Here is a 14,152-nt window from a genome sequence, read left to right on the forward strand (position 1 = left end):
ATGTGAGAGTTTAACCCTAAATTTGAATGGATTGTGCTTAAACCAGTTCATAGGCGGGAAATGATTTAAATACAATAGAACAATTGCAATAATGCATAATAAAACTGTAACACAATGCAATTTAGCATTGGCCGTTCAACAATGGAAAATACACTTGAAATGTATCAAAAGTTTTGTTGTTGTTGTTTAGTCGTTTAGTCGTGTCCGACTCTTCGTGACCCCATGGACCAGAGCACGCCAGGCACTCCTGTCTTCCACTGCCTCCCACAGTTTGGTCAAACTCATGTTCGTAGCTTCGAGAACACTGTCCAACCATCTCGTCCTCTATCGTCCCCTTCTCCTAGTGCCCTCAATCTTCCCAATCATCAGGGTCTTTTCCAGGGAGTCTTCTCTTCTCATGAGGTGGCCAAAGTATTGGAGCCTCAGCTTCACAATCTGTCAAAAGTTTTAAATGAGCATAAAACATACGAGTAGGTCAATTATAAATATCCAGTATTAATATCAACAGTATGCTCACTTGAATCAATCCAGTTCATATTAACAGACCTAATAATAAGATAGCTCACCCATATCTGGCTGGCAGCGAAAGTTTAAAATTAACAAAATTACCTTAAGCAAAAGCCTCCATTAGGTGTACTATCACTATATACAAACTATATACAAACTCCTTCTTAGCGGTCAACCCCTTAGAAGTGCTCTTCAAGTCTCCTTTGGTCCCTTAGATCCCTTGTAACAGATGATATGATCAATGTTCTATTTCACTTCTAAAATTTGGAAGTTTGACTCTTAAAATGTGGAAGTTTGATATGGTTTGGGGGAGTGTCAGGTGGGTGCCTTCTGTCATTGGGTAGAAGTGCTTGATGTCTGATTTCGCACATTTCATACAGCTTGAATCTGATTTTTCCCCCCCTGTGTGGTTGAAGTGAGGTATGTATGCACAGATGAAAGAAGCATATTTTCTCCCTGAAAATCTGCTAATATAATTCATAGATAATGGATTCAAAAATGTAAATGTGGCTATTGGGCTGTAATGAGAAAACATTATGGTTTAAAATAATCTGCAGTCTCTTTAATATTTTTCTTTTTAGTTAGTTAAAGGGACTGTAGGCATAAGATCCACACACAATATGCTTATTTATTTTTAATTATATTCCCCCTCCATTACACAAATATTCACAACTAAAAGGAACAGAATAGCCCCCCCCCCAAATATATATATATATGAAGGGGGTATCTGTAGATTTCTAGAATGCAAACTCATGACTTTTATGCAATTATGTAGCAACTTGATTCCATGCGCTATTTATCGTTTTGTTGACAATATTCACTGCCTGCATAAAACAAAATTAAAGTTGTATCGTGTTGACGACTTCTTTTAAACCAAAAGAGAGGGAAGGAGGGAGGGAGGCAGAGAGAAAAAACAGCCTTATGTGGGTAATCAGATGTTTGGAGATTTCATATAACTCTGTCTTTTTTTTCCTTTTTTTTTCCTTTTTTCACTCCTTAGAGTGTTAAAGGAGTGTTGCCTGTTCAACGTTGATCCATTTGAGAATTTAACAGTGCACCAAAAGGATGGCAAGTCATGCATACAAATTTGAATTCTCAGCAGACATTTGCCATTTTTTTTATTAAACTGCCTCATTAAACATTAAAGATTTGTCTGCAGAGATGCATATTGAAGTCTTTCCTTTTCAGCTTCTCATTGGCATATAACTTGCAAAATTCCAACGCTAAAGCAGTGGTGAGAAAGAACTAGCATAAAGCTATTGGTGTTTCCAACATCAACATAATCTGAAAGAAATTGGTAGGAATGGACAATCCAATCTATTTCTGCTCCACGTCACATTTTCATATGAAGGTAAAGGGGTATAGGGACCCCTGACAATTATGTCCAGTCGCAAACGACTCTAGGGTTGCAGCACTCATCTTGCTTCACAGGCTGAGGGAGCCGGCATTTGTCCACTTCTGCAAACAGTTTTTTCGGGTCATGTGGCCAGCATGACTAAGCCGCTTCTGGCGAAACCAGAGCAGCACCCAGAAACGCCATTTACCTTCCTGCCAGAGTGGTACCTATTTATCTACTTGCACTGCGTGCTTTCGAACTGCTAGGTTGGCGGGAGCTGGGACTGAACAACGGGAGCTCACCCCGTTGCGGGGATTCGAACCGCCGACCTTTCGATCGGCAAGCCCAAGCAGCACAGTGTTTTAACCCACAGCACCACCCGCGTCCCATGATTCATAATCCCATATATTCACCCATAATTATGTTCTGTCCTCTTTCTGAATTAATCTGCAGTTAAAAAGAGAAAAGGGCATACCATTTTGCATTTAAATATGCATGTGGACATGTATACTTTCTCAAAATATATGTTGGAACATTTGGGAACCGCAAAAGCTGGTGGGTGACACAGGCACTCCAATGTGCACATTAGTCTAGGAGGTACGGATCAGGTCAGTTCTTATTGGAATTTGTGAAAATTGCATTACTGAAGCAACCCTAGAAATTGACTGAGGCAGGAAGAAAACATGGGACCAATTTTATATTTGTTTCATGGAATACTGTTCTTTCTTTTTGCTGAGAGCACAGTATCAAGGGTTCCACCATGCTGGGTGCATAGCAGTCCACTAAGCTACTACCCAACAATCGCTGACTTCCATTCTTCCCATTGAGGCATGAAGAGGCCCAGACCCTGTGTATTGTATCTAGTCCTCGCTAGAATAAGAGAGACAATAAGCACTATGGGGAATGTCGTATGTACCATTTGCCGCCTCTTGAAAGGAGACTGGTAACTGTGAAGCTACTTAGATGTGGCACAAGATAGAAGGAGAGGCTAGGACAGACTTTCTCCTCCGTGTTCATTATTCTTGAATACTGCTTAACCCTTCCATATACAGAGCCTCCACACCCTGTATTTTGCTAACAGAGTGAATTATTGCCAGGACTTATGTTTTAAAGCACCAGATCAACCTTGAAATACATTCGTACATGCTCCCCACTCCCTCAGGTGAACATTTCCAGGGCAACACCTGCACAGGTTTTGTTTCATCTGAAGGAGATCACTGGAGATTAAATGTGTTCATGTAATAAATTGAGCATAGCTGGAGAAAGATAGCATAGCACTCCTGAAAGTAGGATATCCACTGTCTCAGCAGAGCTCAGAGAGAGATGCCAGAAAGTGCTTTTCTGAGTGCAAAACTAGCTTCCTTCCTTCCTTCCTTCCTTCCTTCCTTCCTTCCTTCCTTCCTTCCTTCCTTCCTTTCTTTCTTTCTTTCTTTCTTTCTTTCTTTCTTTCTTTCTCGCTGCTCCAAAGTGCTCCTGATCTTCTAGCTCACACAGAGTGTATTCAACCATCCCTTTTCATATTGTTCTTTTCCAAATCTCCTCTTGCCTTCTTGAGGTGTCTCAAGGCATTATACACTATTTATTTGAAATTTTATAAACAATAGATGTGGCTGGCAACATTGCCACTGATTGTGGCTCTTAAGCACCCATTCTGGGTTCATTAACCACTTTCTGTACCAACTGAGATTCTTACACAGAAATAATATCACCATGCCAATATCAGTTAGTACTAAAAAGCAGTGTAGAAGATATTCATTTTAATCCCAGTCAACCTGCACATATCTTGCCATGGACAAAGCTTGCTTGCATTTCACGTTTATCTCCAAAACAGTCATGAGGCTTCTGATGGAGCCTTGAGCCTTTGGCCTCTCTTTTCTAAAAATTAAGTATGGAGTTCATAATAACCAATCCAGCTTCTAAAAAGCACATAGGGGATTAATTTGGAGTGTTAATTGTACACTGAATTATTTAAGCCTCTGTGCATATAGGGAGAAAAGAACTGATTTTAAAAGGCTACCAAATATTAGAGGAGATGTGTGAAATCTTTCAGAGGATTTCAGGGGAAATTTCCAGATGCATTTGGGCAGTTGTGTTCAATCCCTACTACCCCTGCCATGTGGCTCAAAATTCTGCTTCCTTAGAAGGGCTAAGAAACTGCCCAGTGACAATATGTTCAGGAAAGCAGAGGAGCTGTTCAGCAAGGGAACACAGCAGGATCAGGAGTCAATTCCACACTTACTACAACCTACTGCTCCCAAGTAAAAGGTGCTTAGAAATGTAATGATTTTACAAGAGGGAGGAGGAGTTTGTGCTGTTGTCTTGTTGGGCTGTAAAGCCATACCTTGGTTTTCGAACAGCTTAGTTCTTGAACGTTTTGGCTCCCAAACGCCGCAAACTCGGAAGTGACTGTTCCGGTTTGTGGACTATTTTTGGAAGCCGAATGTCCGACGGGGCTTCCACAGCTTCTGATTGGCTGCAGGAGCTTCCTGCAGCCAATCAGAAGCCACGCTTTGGTTTCAGAACATTTTTACATAGTATATGTAAAAAAGGGGAACCATAAAGGCATCCTCTTTTGTTTGTCCCTATGTTAGTTTCAATTTATTGGTTAGGTTTTCTAGTAGGGCTGCTTGCCATACACTTTGGTAACAGTGGTCCATGTTTACCCCTGACAGGTCTCTCCAGTGGTCTAGTTAAGATGTTCCTAGCTGCTGAGAGTAGGTGGCTTATGAGTTCTTTGTAGTGTGAGTGTTGTTGTCTTGTAATATATTCAATAGGGCTAGTTCTACACATACACCAGTGGTCCTCAACCTTGGGCCTCCAGATGTTTTTGGCCTACAACTCCCATGGTCCCTAGCTAGCAGAACCAGTGGTCAGGGATGATGTGAATTGTAGTCTCAAAACATCTGGAGGACCAAGGTTGAGGACCACTGACATACACTAAGCAAAAGAATGAAAAAATTACTACCCCCTTGTTCTTCCCCACCCCTCTCTCCCCCACAACCTCAAAATGTCTATGACAGCAGTGTTTCACACTGAATTTAACTATGAATTGAAAACAGAGACTTTGTATGTACCCTTGTTAATCATAAAAAATTATTTAATGAACACACACATACAACAAGGATGAGGAACCTGTGGGCTTTCAGATTTTGGAATACAACTCACATAATCCTGACCGTTGCCCATGCAAGCTGACAATGGTGTGAGTTCAACAACTTCTGAAGGGCCACAGATTCCTTATTCCTGCTTTACAATGTAATGACCAATCTCAGCTACATTTTAAAATCTTGGATTTCTCTGATCAGCACTCACTTGCTTCCTTTGAGACATTTAAAATTAGCTTCTTCGTGTGAACCAGGCCAGGTCAACTGCAAAGCAGGTAACTACCATCTTCCTGCTTTGCTTTGTTATAATTCTCCCCTGAAGGGAGAGGAGAGATGCCGGACTATCCCTGAAGGACACCGGACTCAACCACCACTGATTTGCAACTGTTGTCCTTGACACCAGACTTATCGATGGGGTGGGGAGGTTAAAGGGGGAAATGGTTGGTTCAATGTGAATGGTTTTTGGATCAGAGGGAGGGTGAGGTTTTGTTTACTTTTTTTATTTTTTAACTAATGGGTCAGAGTATTGCTTTGTTTATTATTTGAGTCTTTTAATGGATGTTATGTTATATGAAATATTAATGTATTATATGATTTCCCCAACCCCCCCCCCCATGGTAATATGTATTCTCTCTCTCTCTCTCTCTCTCTCTCTCTCTCTCTCTCTCTCTCTCTCTCTCTCTCTCTCTCTCTCTCTGTGTGTGTGTGTGTGTGATATATACACACAGATATAGAGACAGATACACACACACTGCTTTTTCTGGGGGTACGCAGGGGGTACACATACCCCTAAACATTTTGTGAATCTAACGGGAGAAGAAACTAAAAATTTTCATACAGTACACACACTGAGAGACATACATACAGTATATATATGCTGTACCTTGCTTGGAGACTTTCGGATAACAAGCGACTAATAAGTCTGATAAATGAAATGTAATTACCTCTCCAGACAATGACATGTTTCTGATCTGTTCCAAATATACTTTCTCTGAAGTAGCTTCTCTTGATTTTGATGGAATTAACTTTCATTTAAACACTCTTAAGATTACAGCCTCTCTTTAATTTCCAGTATATGAGTCAGTTATCATTTGTATGTGAAAAGCACCCTTTCTTCGAGTAACTACAGGGAGCTAACTATGGGCGGCAGGATGTATGCAAGTTTTTTACCTTGTCTATAGTAACTTTTCTAGAGCTTCTGTTTGGAAACAATTGTATGTGTTTCAGTATTAATGTATATATCTTACAACAAGCACAACCCACCCATATCAGCTTGGATCTTTCTAGTCATGGTACAAAGTTGCAGCCCATAACATGAATACCAAGTTCCAAGGGACACCATTTTCAAAGCCCTACAGAGCATAGATGCCAAAGAGAAGCCTATGCTTGGCTGTCAATATCAATCTTCTGCAGAAATCCACTAAGTTGAGCTCCTGAGCTCTTGCACCTTATCATCAAGAAAGCCAGTAGTCTATCAAAAGAGAGTTATTAGGCAGGATCTAGTTGTCTTTAGGGACATGGGTGGCGCTGTGGTCCAAACCACTGAGCCTAGGGCTTACTGATTGGAAGGTCAGCGTTTCGAATCCCCACAATGATCTCCCATTGCTCGGTCCCTGCTCCTGCCAACCTAGCAGTTTGAAAGCACGTCAAAGTGCAAGTAGATCAATAGGTACCACTCTGGCGGGAAGGTAAACAGCCTTTCTGTGCGCTTTTCTGGTTTCGCCAGAAGCGACTTAGTCATGCTGGCCACATGACCTGGACAAACTGTCTGTGGACAAACGCCAGCTCCCTCGGCCTGAAAAGCAAGATGAGCACCGCAACCCCAGAGTCGTTTATGACTGGACTTAACTTACCTTTAGTTTTCTTGAGGAAAATGTTAGAAAGGGTGCTGCTAAAAAGCAGATATTGCATATTCATTGGAATGTCAGCTAAACAATGTTTTCTTGGATATCATAGGTACCTCAGTCCTTCAGGTGACAGCTACAGATGCTGATGACCCCACCTATGGAAACAGTGCTCGGGTCGTGTACAGTATTCTTCAGGGACAGCCATATTTCTCTGTTGACCCTAAAACAGGTTAGTACATCCGTTTCCCCGCGCGTGACATATCTACAGGCATATTTTAGGAGGTTCTCTCCTCCCCATATTCAGTTAAAAGTCATAAACAATATGTGCTGTTGCGTTATGATCACTATTAATATAAATGCGCCCTGTCCGTCTAAAAAACGACAGAAAGGTGGCTTACCCAAAATGGATACAATACAAAAAAGATTCAAGACTTTAGCTTAAAAACAATCTAAGAAGAAAAATCAAAAGCAGTTAAAAAGAAAGTCGTCAGACAAATGCCCACTGAAAGTCTCAATGCACAACATGAGCAGAATAGCACTCTAGGCAACTGCAGTTACTGTAACTTGCTGTTATTTGTTAGTGTGACTATTGCTTTAATTAGTTTTTTCATGGTCATTAATGGTGCTACTGTTTTAAGAAAATGTCTAGGTGGTTACTCTGGTTCCTATCCCTGCATGAATAACCAGAGGCAATTACCCTTCCCACCTTTGCCTGAGATGACCCACAGGCAGGGGCAGAGGAAGGAGGTGCAGTGGGGCAGGCTGCCCTGGGTGTCACCACTGAGGGGGGTGACAAAATGCCGGGCGGCACTCACAGCGGGGCCTGCAGTGTGCCCGAGCCACCGCGTCTCTCCCAGGATAGACACGATGGCTTGGGCACGTAGGGCTGTTATCTGGCCAGCGATCATAAGGTTAGTGACTGCTTCTGTTCCTCCTCCAAATAGGGGGCTCCCCCCCATAAGAGCTGCAAAAAAGTCACTGAACCCCTATAAACTGGGGCATTTCCCCTCCCTAAAAAAGGTCAACAACTTTGGCCTGAACAACAACAACAACAAAAAAACAACGGGTAGATCACTGCCAGATTTTAATTTTGAAAGTAGATTGCAGTCTCTCGGGAGTTGGCCACCCCTGTTATAGATCTTCTATGACTTCAGCATCCAGGTTGACTCAACACCTCCAGATTCTCTCTCTAGGCTCTTCTCAAATCCCTCACTAAATCTCTTTATGGTACACCAAGGACTACACCAAACAGAGCTGTGCCTGGCCTTATATTCCCTTCAGGCCAATCAACTGTTTTCTGATGGACCAATAAGTTTGAATGGAATATTCATTAAATGACCAATCATAAAGTGCCCCTTTGGATTGCATGTACATAAATGGAGACGCATCACAGGTACATTGTTATCTTCTTAGCAACAGAGAACAACTGTGACCGTTTAACTGCCACTTGGCATACTGTTGGAGAACTCCTGTATTGTCTATCTCTTCTCTGGCTGAAGTGAAAGAGAAGGCTTTTCTTATTCAGTTAACGATTTACTTCTCAGACAGTTTACACCACAACAAAGTTCTTATGTTCAAAATTTTCCACATAAAAAACATGGTTTGTCTACAGTGGCATATTTTAGCTTTGTTTTTGAGCAACCTTCTGAATTTGATCACTTGCTTATTGTCAACTGAATTTATGAGAACAAGTCTTTGGAACTACTTGAATTTTAAGCAGTGTTGTTATGATATAAATGTTGATCCTCTATCCATGTGAAGAATATATTTCAGTTGTTGATGCATTATCTGTAGACGTTTACTTTCTGGTTCTTGGAGAGTATCCTTTTTTTGTGCCTATATATTTTATGTACAGTGATTAACATCCTACTCCTTATATCCATAGGGGCTTCCACTTTCATTCTATAAAGAGAGATATTCCTAGTATGCTTGGGGATTGCCCCTTATATGAACAGAGAATTCTCCTGCTGCTCATAGAGCATTCTGTATATATTACAGGTGCTAAAGCACAATATTTATTCTCTTGGTCTAAGAGTTCACCTGTTGCTATCTACAGTAATGGAAAAGCATTGTATAGTATTACCTATGATCTGCAGTATAAAGTTTAGGGTGTGATCTGTTTCTTGTTCTGCTTGTTCTGTCCCACGTATGCTGAAATTGGAGTTAAATCTATAAGGTTGTTTCTGAAGCATCTGTGCTGACTGTGAATGATCTTGCAATTTTCGGATGTAAAAACAGATACAGTTTGCTTATTTAATGTTCTTCTTCCTGTGGAATGCTGGATTCAAGGTCTGTGTTGATAGACTTAGTACCTGGACTTGGTACCTTTAAACATTTGAAGGGGATGTATCTAAGTGTTTGTTTGTACAAGTAATTGGAGGGCTACTGCTAATGAACATAAATGGTGCTTATATTTTCTAGCACCAAGAGCCACTCCTAAGGACAGTTTGGGAGCCATAGGGTCTTTCCTGATTTATGATGATGATGATTGATGACAAACATAGGTGGTCTTATCCATTGCTTCCCAACCTAGATGTACAGAAAGGATAAGTTGAGCAGAGGTGCTCAGTAAGTGAACAAAAATGGCATTTTATTGTGACTTTTATTCTTCGTGTGCTCCCAAAAACTGGTTACTTTTCTAGATACATGCTGTGTGCTATGAAAAATGCAATAAAGTGTATCACCTTCAGTGTATCATCTTTGTGCTTCTCAACTTGGGTTCTTTAAGCCCAACTCTGCCTCTTAAACATTGGGGGGGGGGTTGTTTCCGTTTTCTGTGAAGTCTAAGGAAATCTATTGTACGTGATCTTTTTTAAATGGGTTTTTAAAAATGTCACAGTTGTGTTTGGAAAATTGTTGTTTCTGTGAGTGAATATTGCAATTACATTTCTGAAAAGTACATTTCCATATTGTATAGTGAAGGAACTTAAAGCATTAATCAAGGGCCCTCATGGCTTATTTAGATGGAGAGTTTTCTCTCCTTGAGATCAGTATAGTCTTTCTTTGAACACCAGAAACTTGCCTGCTGTTTGATTATTGACATTTTACACTGTTTAAAATACCATATTCTTCTTTTCACTCTCAAATGTGAAATTGTATCTTCAAAATTGCACTAAGCTTACAGCTCCATTAGTCACTAAAATATTGCTGTTCAGCAAAAAAATGAATGGAACTGTTATTTTTGATGGGAAAAAATGGATGGTTTTGAAATTATATGTGGGAAACACATTCAACAACATGTTCCAGTAAAATGATTCTGTAGGGCATGTTTGGGCATGAAGTAAAATGACATTGTATTGATGGGTGTTTGTTCTCATTGATAGAGAAATGTGTCACTTATAAACTTTGTGTTGTCCTCTGTGTTATTTTACTTTATATTTACTTTTCTTTTGGTAATACTGATTCATAAATCGAACAAACTGAGTCATACCTGTTAGGGTGGAAAAATAAGGAATGCACAAATGAATCATTTGAACATAAAAAATACAAACTATAATGGCAACAGAGACATGCTTTAAGTATGCAAAGCTATCCATCCATCTTCATTTTCCACTCACCCCATTGTCGTCAAATTACATTTTTTTCACTTTTGGTTTTAAAGAAAAATTCCAAATCACTCATAGATAGAGTTGGATTACATTTCTGAAAGTACATGCAGATGAGTTTATTTGCATGTTTTATTCATATAGCCATGACTGCTTTAGCATTGTGCTTTTTCTACCCATCCTCACTTTCTCCACTTCTCATTGTCTTTTTGATAGCCTCCTCAGATATTAACTGTTTGGGGCCAAGGGCTCTGGGCAGAAATTTTAAAGACTTCTGGCAACTGCTGCAATACCTGAGTTAGCTTAGAAGGTTAAAGCCCCAAGAAAGAAAGGAAAAGATTATTTCCTCTGAAACAAATTCAAGAGTTGGAGGATATGTTGCATGCAACATGCAATTTGCATTTGATAAAAATCAATAATTGTACCGAAAAACCGCTTTGTTTTTAGATGATGCATTCTTTTGCAGCAGGCATTAGCCATTGTTTACACCTCACAGTAAGCCATTGACCATGACTTGCTGTGAAGAAGAAGCAGGTTAGAGCATGTTGATGAATTGCTCCCATTTTACTCCACTCACCTTCGAGCCTGGAGCAACAAACCACAAGGCTTGGCTTACCATGATGTGTTAGAATCAAACTGTTATGTATTCAATGGCCTGTGTTTTCCTGAGCTTGAGTCTGGACTAAGGATTCTGAGCTCCTTTGTTCTCTGATTCGATACATGATATCCAGTCACAGAACATCTGTATGAAAATGAATAATCTTTTGTCAAGAATTGATATCCAGTTAACCAAGAGCCCCTAACACTTTTTTCCCCCAGAGGTGTCTACATACTTCATTTTTATAGGATTGACTTAAGGCACGGGTGTCAAACACAAGGTCCAGGGGCCAAATCCAGCCCGCCAGACCTCGTCATGTGGCCCGCCGAGTGCCCCAGCCAGCGGGACCTTGCTGCTGAAGTGCCGCGCCGACAAAGCGCTGACAAACAGCTGGGGCCTGGGGGGGGTAGAAAGGCGGCCGGAGCAGCGCTGCGTGGAACACCCCGAGCCACAGCAGGAGAAGGAGGAGGCAGCTTGCCAGGTCAGCGCCCAGCAGCGCTGCACGGAGAGTCCCGAGCCTCTGCGACACAGCAGTGCTCTGTAGCACTTTGAATCCTCCTCCTCCTGCCATGGCTCGGCGCCTGGAAACGGCTGCTGCTGCAAAGACAAAGCACCCAGCGCCGCCGCGTGGAGGAGCAGGAGGATTCAAAGTGCTACAGAGCACTGCTGCGTCCCAGAGGCTCGGGACTCTCCGTGCGGCGCTGCTGGGCGCTGGCCCGGCAAGCTGCCTCCTCCTTCTCCTGCTGTGGCTCGGGGCGCTCCACGCAGCGCTACTCCGGCTGCCTTTCTCCCCCCCCAGGCCCCAGCTGTTTGTTGGCGCTTCTTTTCTGTTTGTCGACTCTCCGTACGGCGCTGCCGGGCACCGACCCAGCAAGCCACCTCCTCCTCCTCTTGCCTCACCTCCTCCTCCTCCTGCCGCGGCTCAGCCTCATGAACGTGAGCTCAGCAGCGGCTCAGCCTCACGAACGTGCAACTCTGAGGCTTTACGCACGTCTCCTAAAATGGACACCCGCTGCCTCACGCTGCACGGGAAATGCTTTTTGCCCCTGGGTCCCTTCACGCTCTTTTCTGCTGCTGAATCAAGGTGGTGACCCCCCCCTTCCCTTTCTTTCTTCCTCTCTCTGGTTCTTATTCTTTCTTTTCCTCTCCTTCCTTCCTTCTTTATCTCTGTCTTCTCTCCCTCTTTCTTTTTCTTTCCTTCTTTATTCCCTTCCTTCTTTCCTACTCTTCTTTCTCTCCCCTCTTTCCTTCCTCTCTCCCTCCTGCTCCCTCCTTCCTTCCTTCCTTCCTTCCTTCCTTCCTTCCTTCCTTCCTTCCTTCCTTCCTTTTGTCCTTCCCATCTTTCTTCCTCTCCCTCATTCTTATTCTTTCTTTCCCTCCCCTTCTTTCCTTCTTTATCTCTGTCTTCTCTCCCTCTTTCTTTTTCTTTCCTTCTTTATTCCCTTCCTTATTTCCTACTCTTCTTTATCTCCCCTTTCCTTACTTCCTCTCTCCCTCCCACTCCCTCTTTTCTTCCTTCCTCCCTCCCCTCCCCTCCGTCTCCCTCTTCTCAGAAACATAGGATGCTGCTTTATACTTCTGGGCCTCCAGTGAGTCAACCTCAGCCAGTCCCTTTGGTGAAGGGTGGTGGCTCACTGGCAGAACATCTGTCCTGCATGCAGAAGGACCCCAGCATCTCCAGGTACCAGTAGCTCTGCAAAGCTCCTGCATGAAACCCTAGCGAGCCTCCACCACCCAGTGCAGTTACCAAAAATCATTTTTCAATAAATTGTACAATAATTGTACATTTGAATATCTACTAGCCATTATTCTGACTATGTTCGTTATTACTTACATTATTACAAAAAACAGTAATAATTGAACGCAGTGACAATAATTTATGATAATAAAGAGTGGACAGATACAACCGGCCCTTTGAGGGTGACCAAACTGCTGATGCGGCCCCCGATGAATTTGAGTTTGACACCCCTGACTTAAGGGGTGTTGTCTGCATTCAGTCAGAATCTATGAGCTGTAAGTTACTTTGCCTCATCTCTTTCACAAAGTATTGAGTCAGTCCCAGTTGCAGATATGTAAGAGAATCATCTGCTATCTAAGGAGACTTCTGCCAGTACGGTAGTATCTCTGCAGTCACAAGGCATACCCATGATGTTGACTTCTGGGGAGTTGGGGTGGAATTCCTGCTTGTTTTCTTCATGCCTGCGAGTCTATATAGAGATGGGATGGAATAATTGCTGAATAAAAATTCATAATATTGGGCTGTAAGAATGAGTCTTTGGGGTGTGTCAGAGTGAAGTGTTTCTCGGGTGTTAATGCCGAAATGACCGCTCCCCACATCAAATGGGGGGGGCACCTTTTGGGGGCGCCTCCCGGATCTCAATGCGACTCCTGGTAGTAATCCTCCCCAGGCTGGCCTCATCCTCCCCAGGCTGGATGTCTGAAGGTCTCCACCTACCTCAGCCAATTGTCCAATCCCGCCTGGGGAGCCGTTGCCAGGGGATCGGCCAGGTAAGGGGAGGGACCGTCCTGCCCACACAACAGAAGGTGAATCTTACCTGCGAACTGGCAGTTGGCTGCAGAGCTTCTTCCACCCTTGCCTCCCTCAGTTAAGTCTTCTTTTGCAGGTTAACCTCCACAGGTACGCAGGCGCTGCTACGTCAAGGTTGCTGTTGAAGGGCTGGAAAGGAATTTCCCTGCATTGCCAGGTTTTGCTTTTCCCATAGCAAAACATCACAACTTGGGTGGTTTCAGGCCTTGGGCGGAATCCTTTAGTCTATCTTCCGGGGGGGGGGCATGAAGCGGTGACCCACACCCCCTTGCAGCAGTGATACCAGACATAGCTGTCAACTTTCGGATTTGAAAATAAGGGATCAGCAGCCTCACCTGTCCACTTTCGGATTGGAAAATAAGGGATCAGCAGCCTCACCTGTCCTGGGGACAGTCTATGGTATACCTAACAATCCAGGATAGCAGCGGGAAACGGCGCTGGAATAAGGGAATTTCCAGCAAAAAAAAGGGAAAGTTGACAGCTGTGGCTTGGAATAAGGGAGTTTCCTGCAAAAAAAAGGGAGGGTTGGCAGCTATGACGTTAAAGGGATCTTGAGGGAAGGCATTGGCCATATGCCGAGAGGTTGTTATTGCTCTGCCCTCCAGCGGAGGCGAAATGGGGGGTGGGCTCTCTGCTTGAACATATGTTCTCCAGAGCCAGCCCAATC

General features: G+C 42.9%; 1 protein-coding gene across 1 annotated transcript in view; it reads left to right on the forward strand.

Annotated features, from left to right (window-relative positions):
• Window positions 1-14,152, forward strand: part of CDH18 (cadherin 18) — a 232,617-nt gene that overhangs the window by 124,057 nt on the left and 94,408 nt on the right. Inside the window, exon 5 of the mRNA XM_035126031.2 lies at window positions 6,904-7,023. Within this exon, the coding sequence (XP_034981922.2) occupies window positions 6,904-7,023 (120 nt within the window). The remainder of the gene's footprint in view (window positions 1-6,903; window positions 7,024-14,152) is intronic.

The sequence above is a fragment of the Zootoca vivipara genome, chromosome 8, assembly GCF_963506605.1.
Source record: "Zootoca vivipara chromosome 8, rZooViv1.1, whole genome shotgun sequence".
NCBI lineage: Eukaryota > Metazoa > Chordata > Lepidosauria > Squamata > Lacertidae > Zootoca > Zootoca vivipara.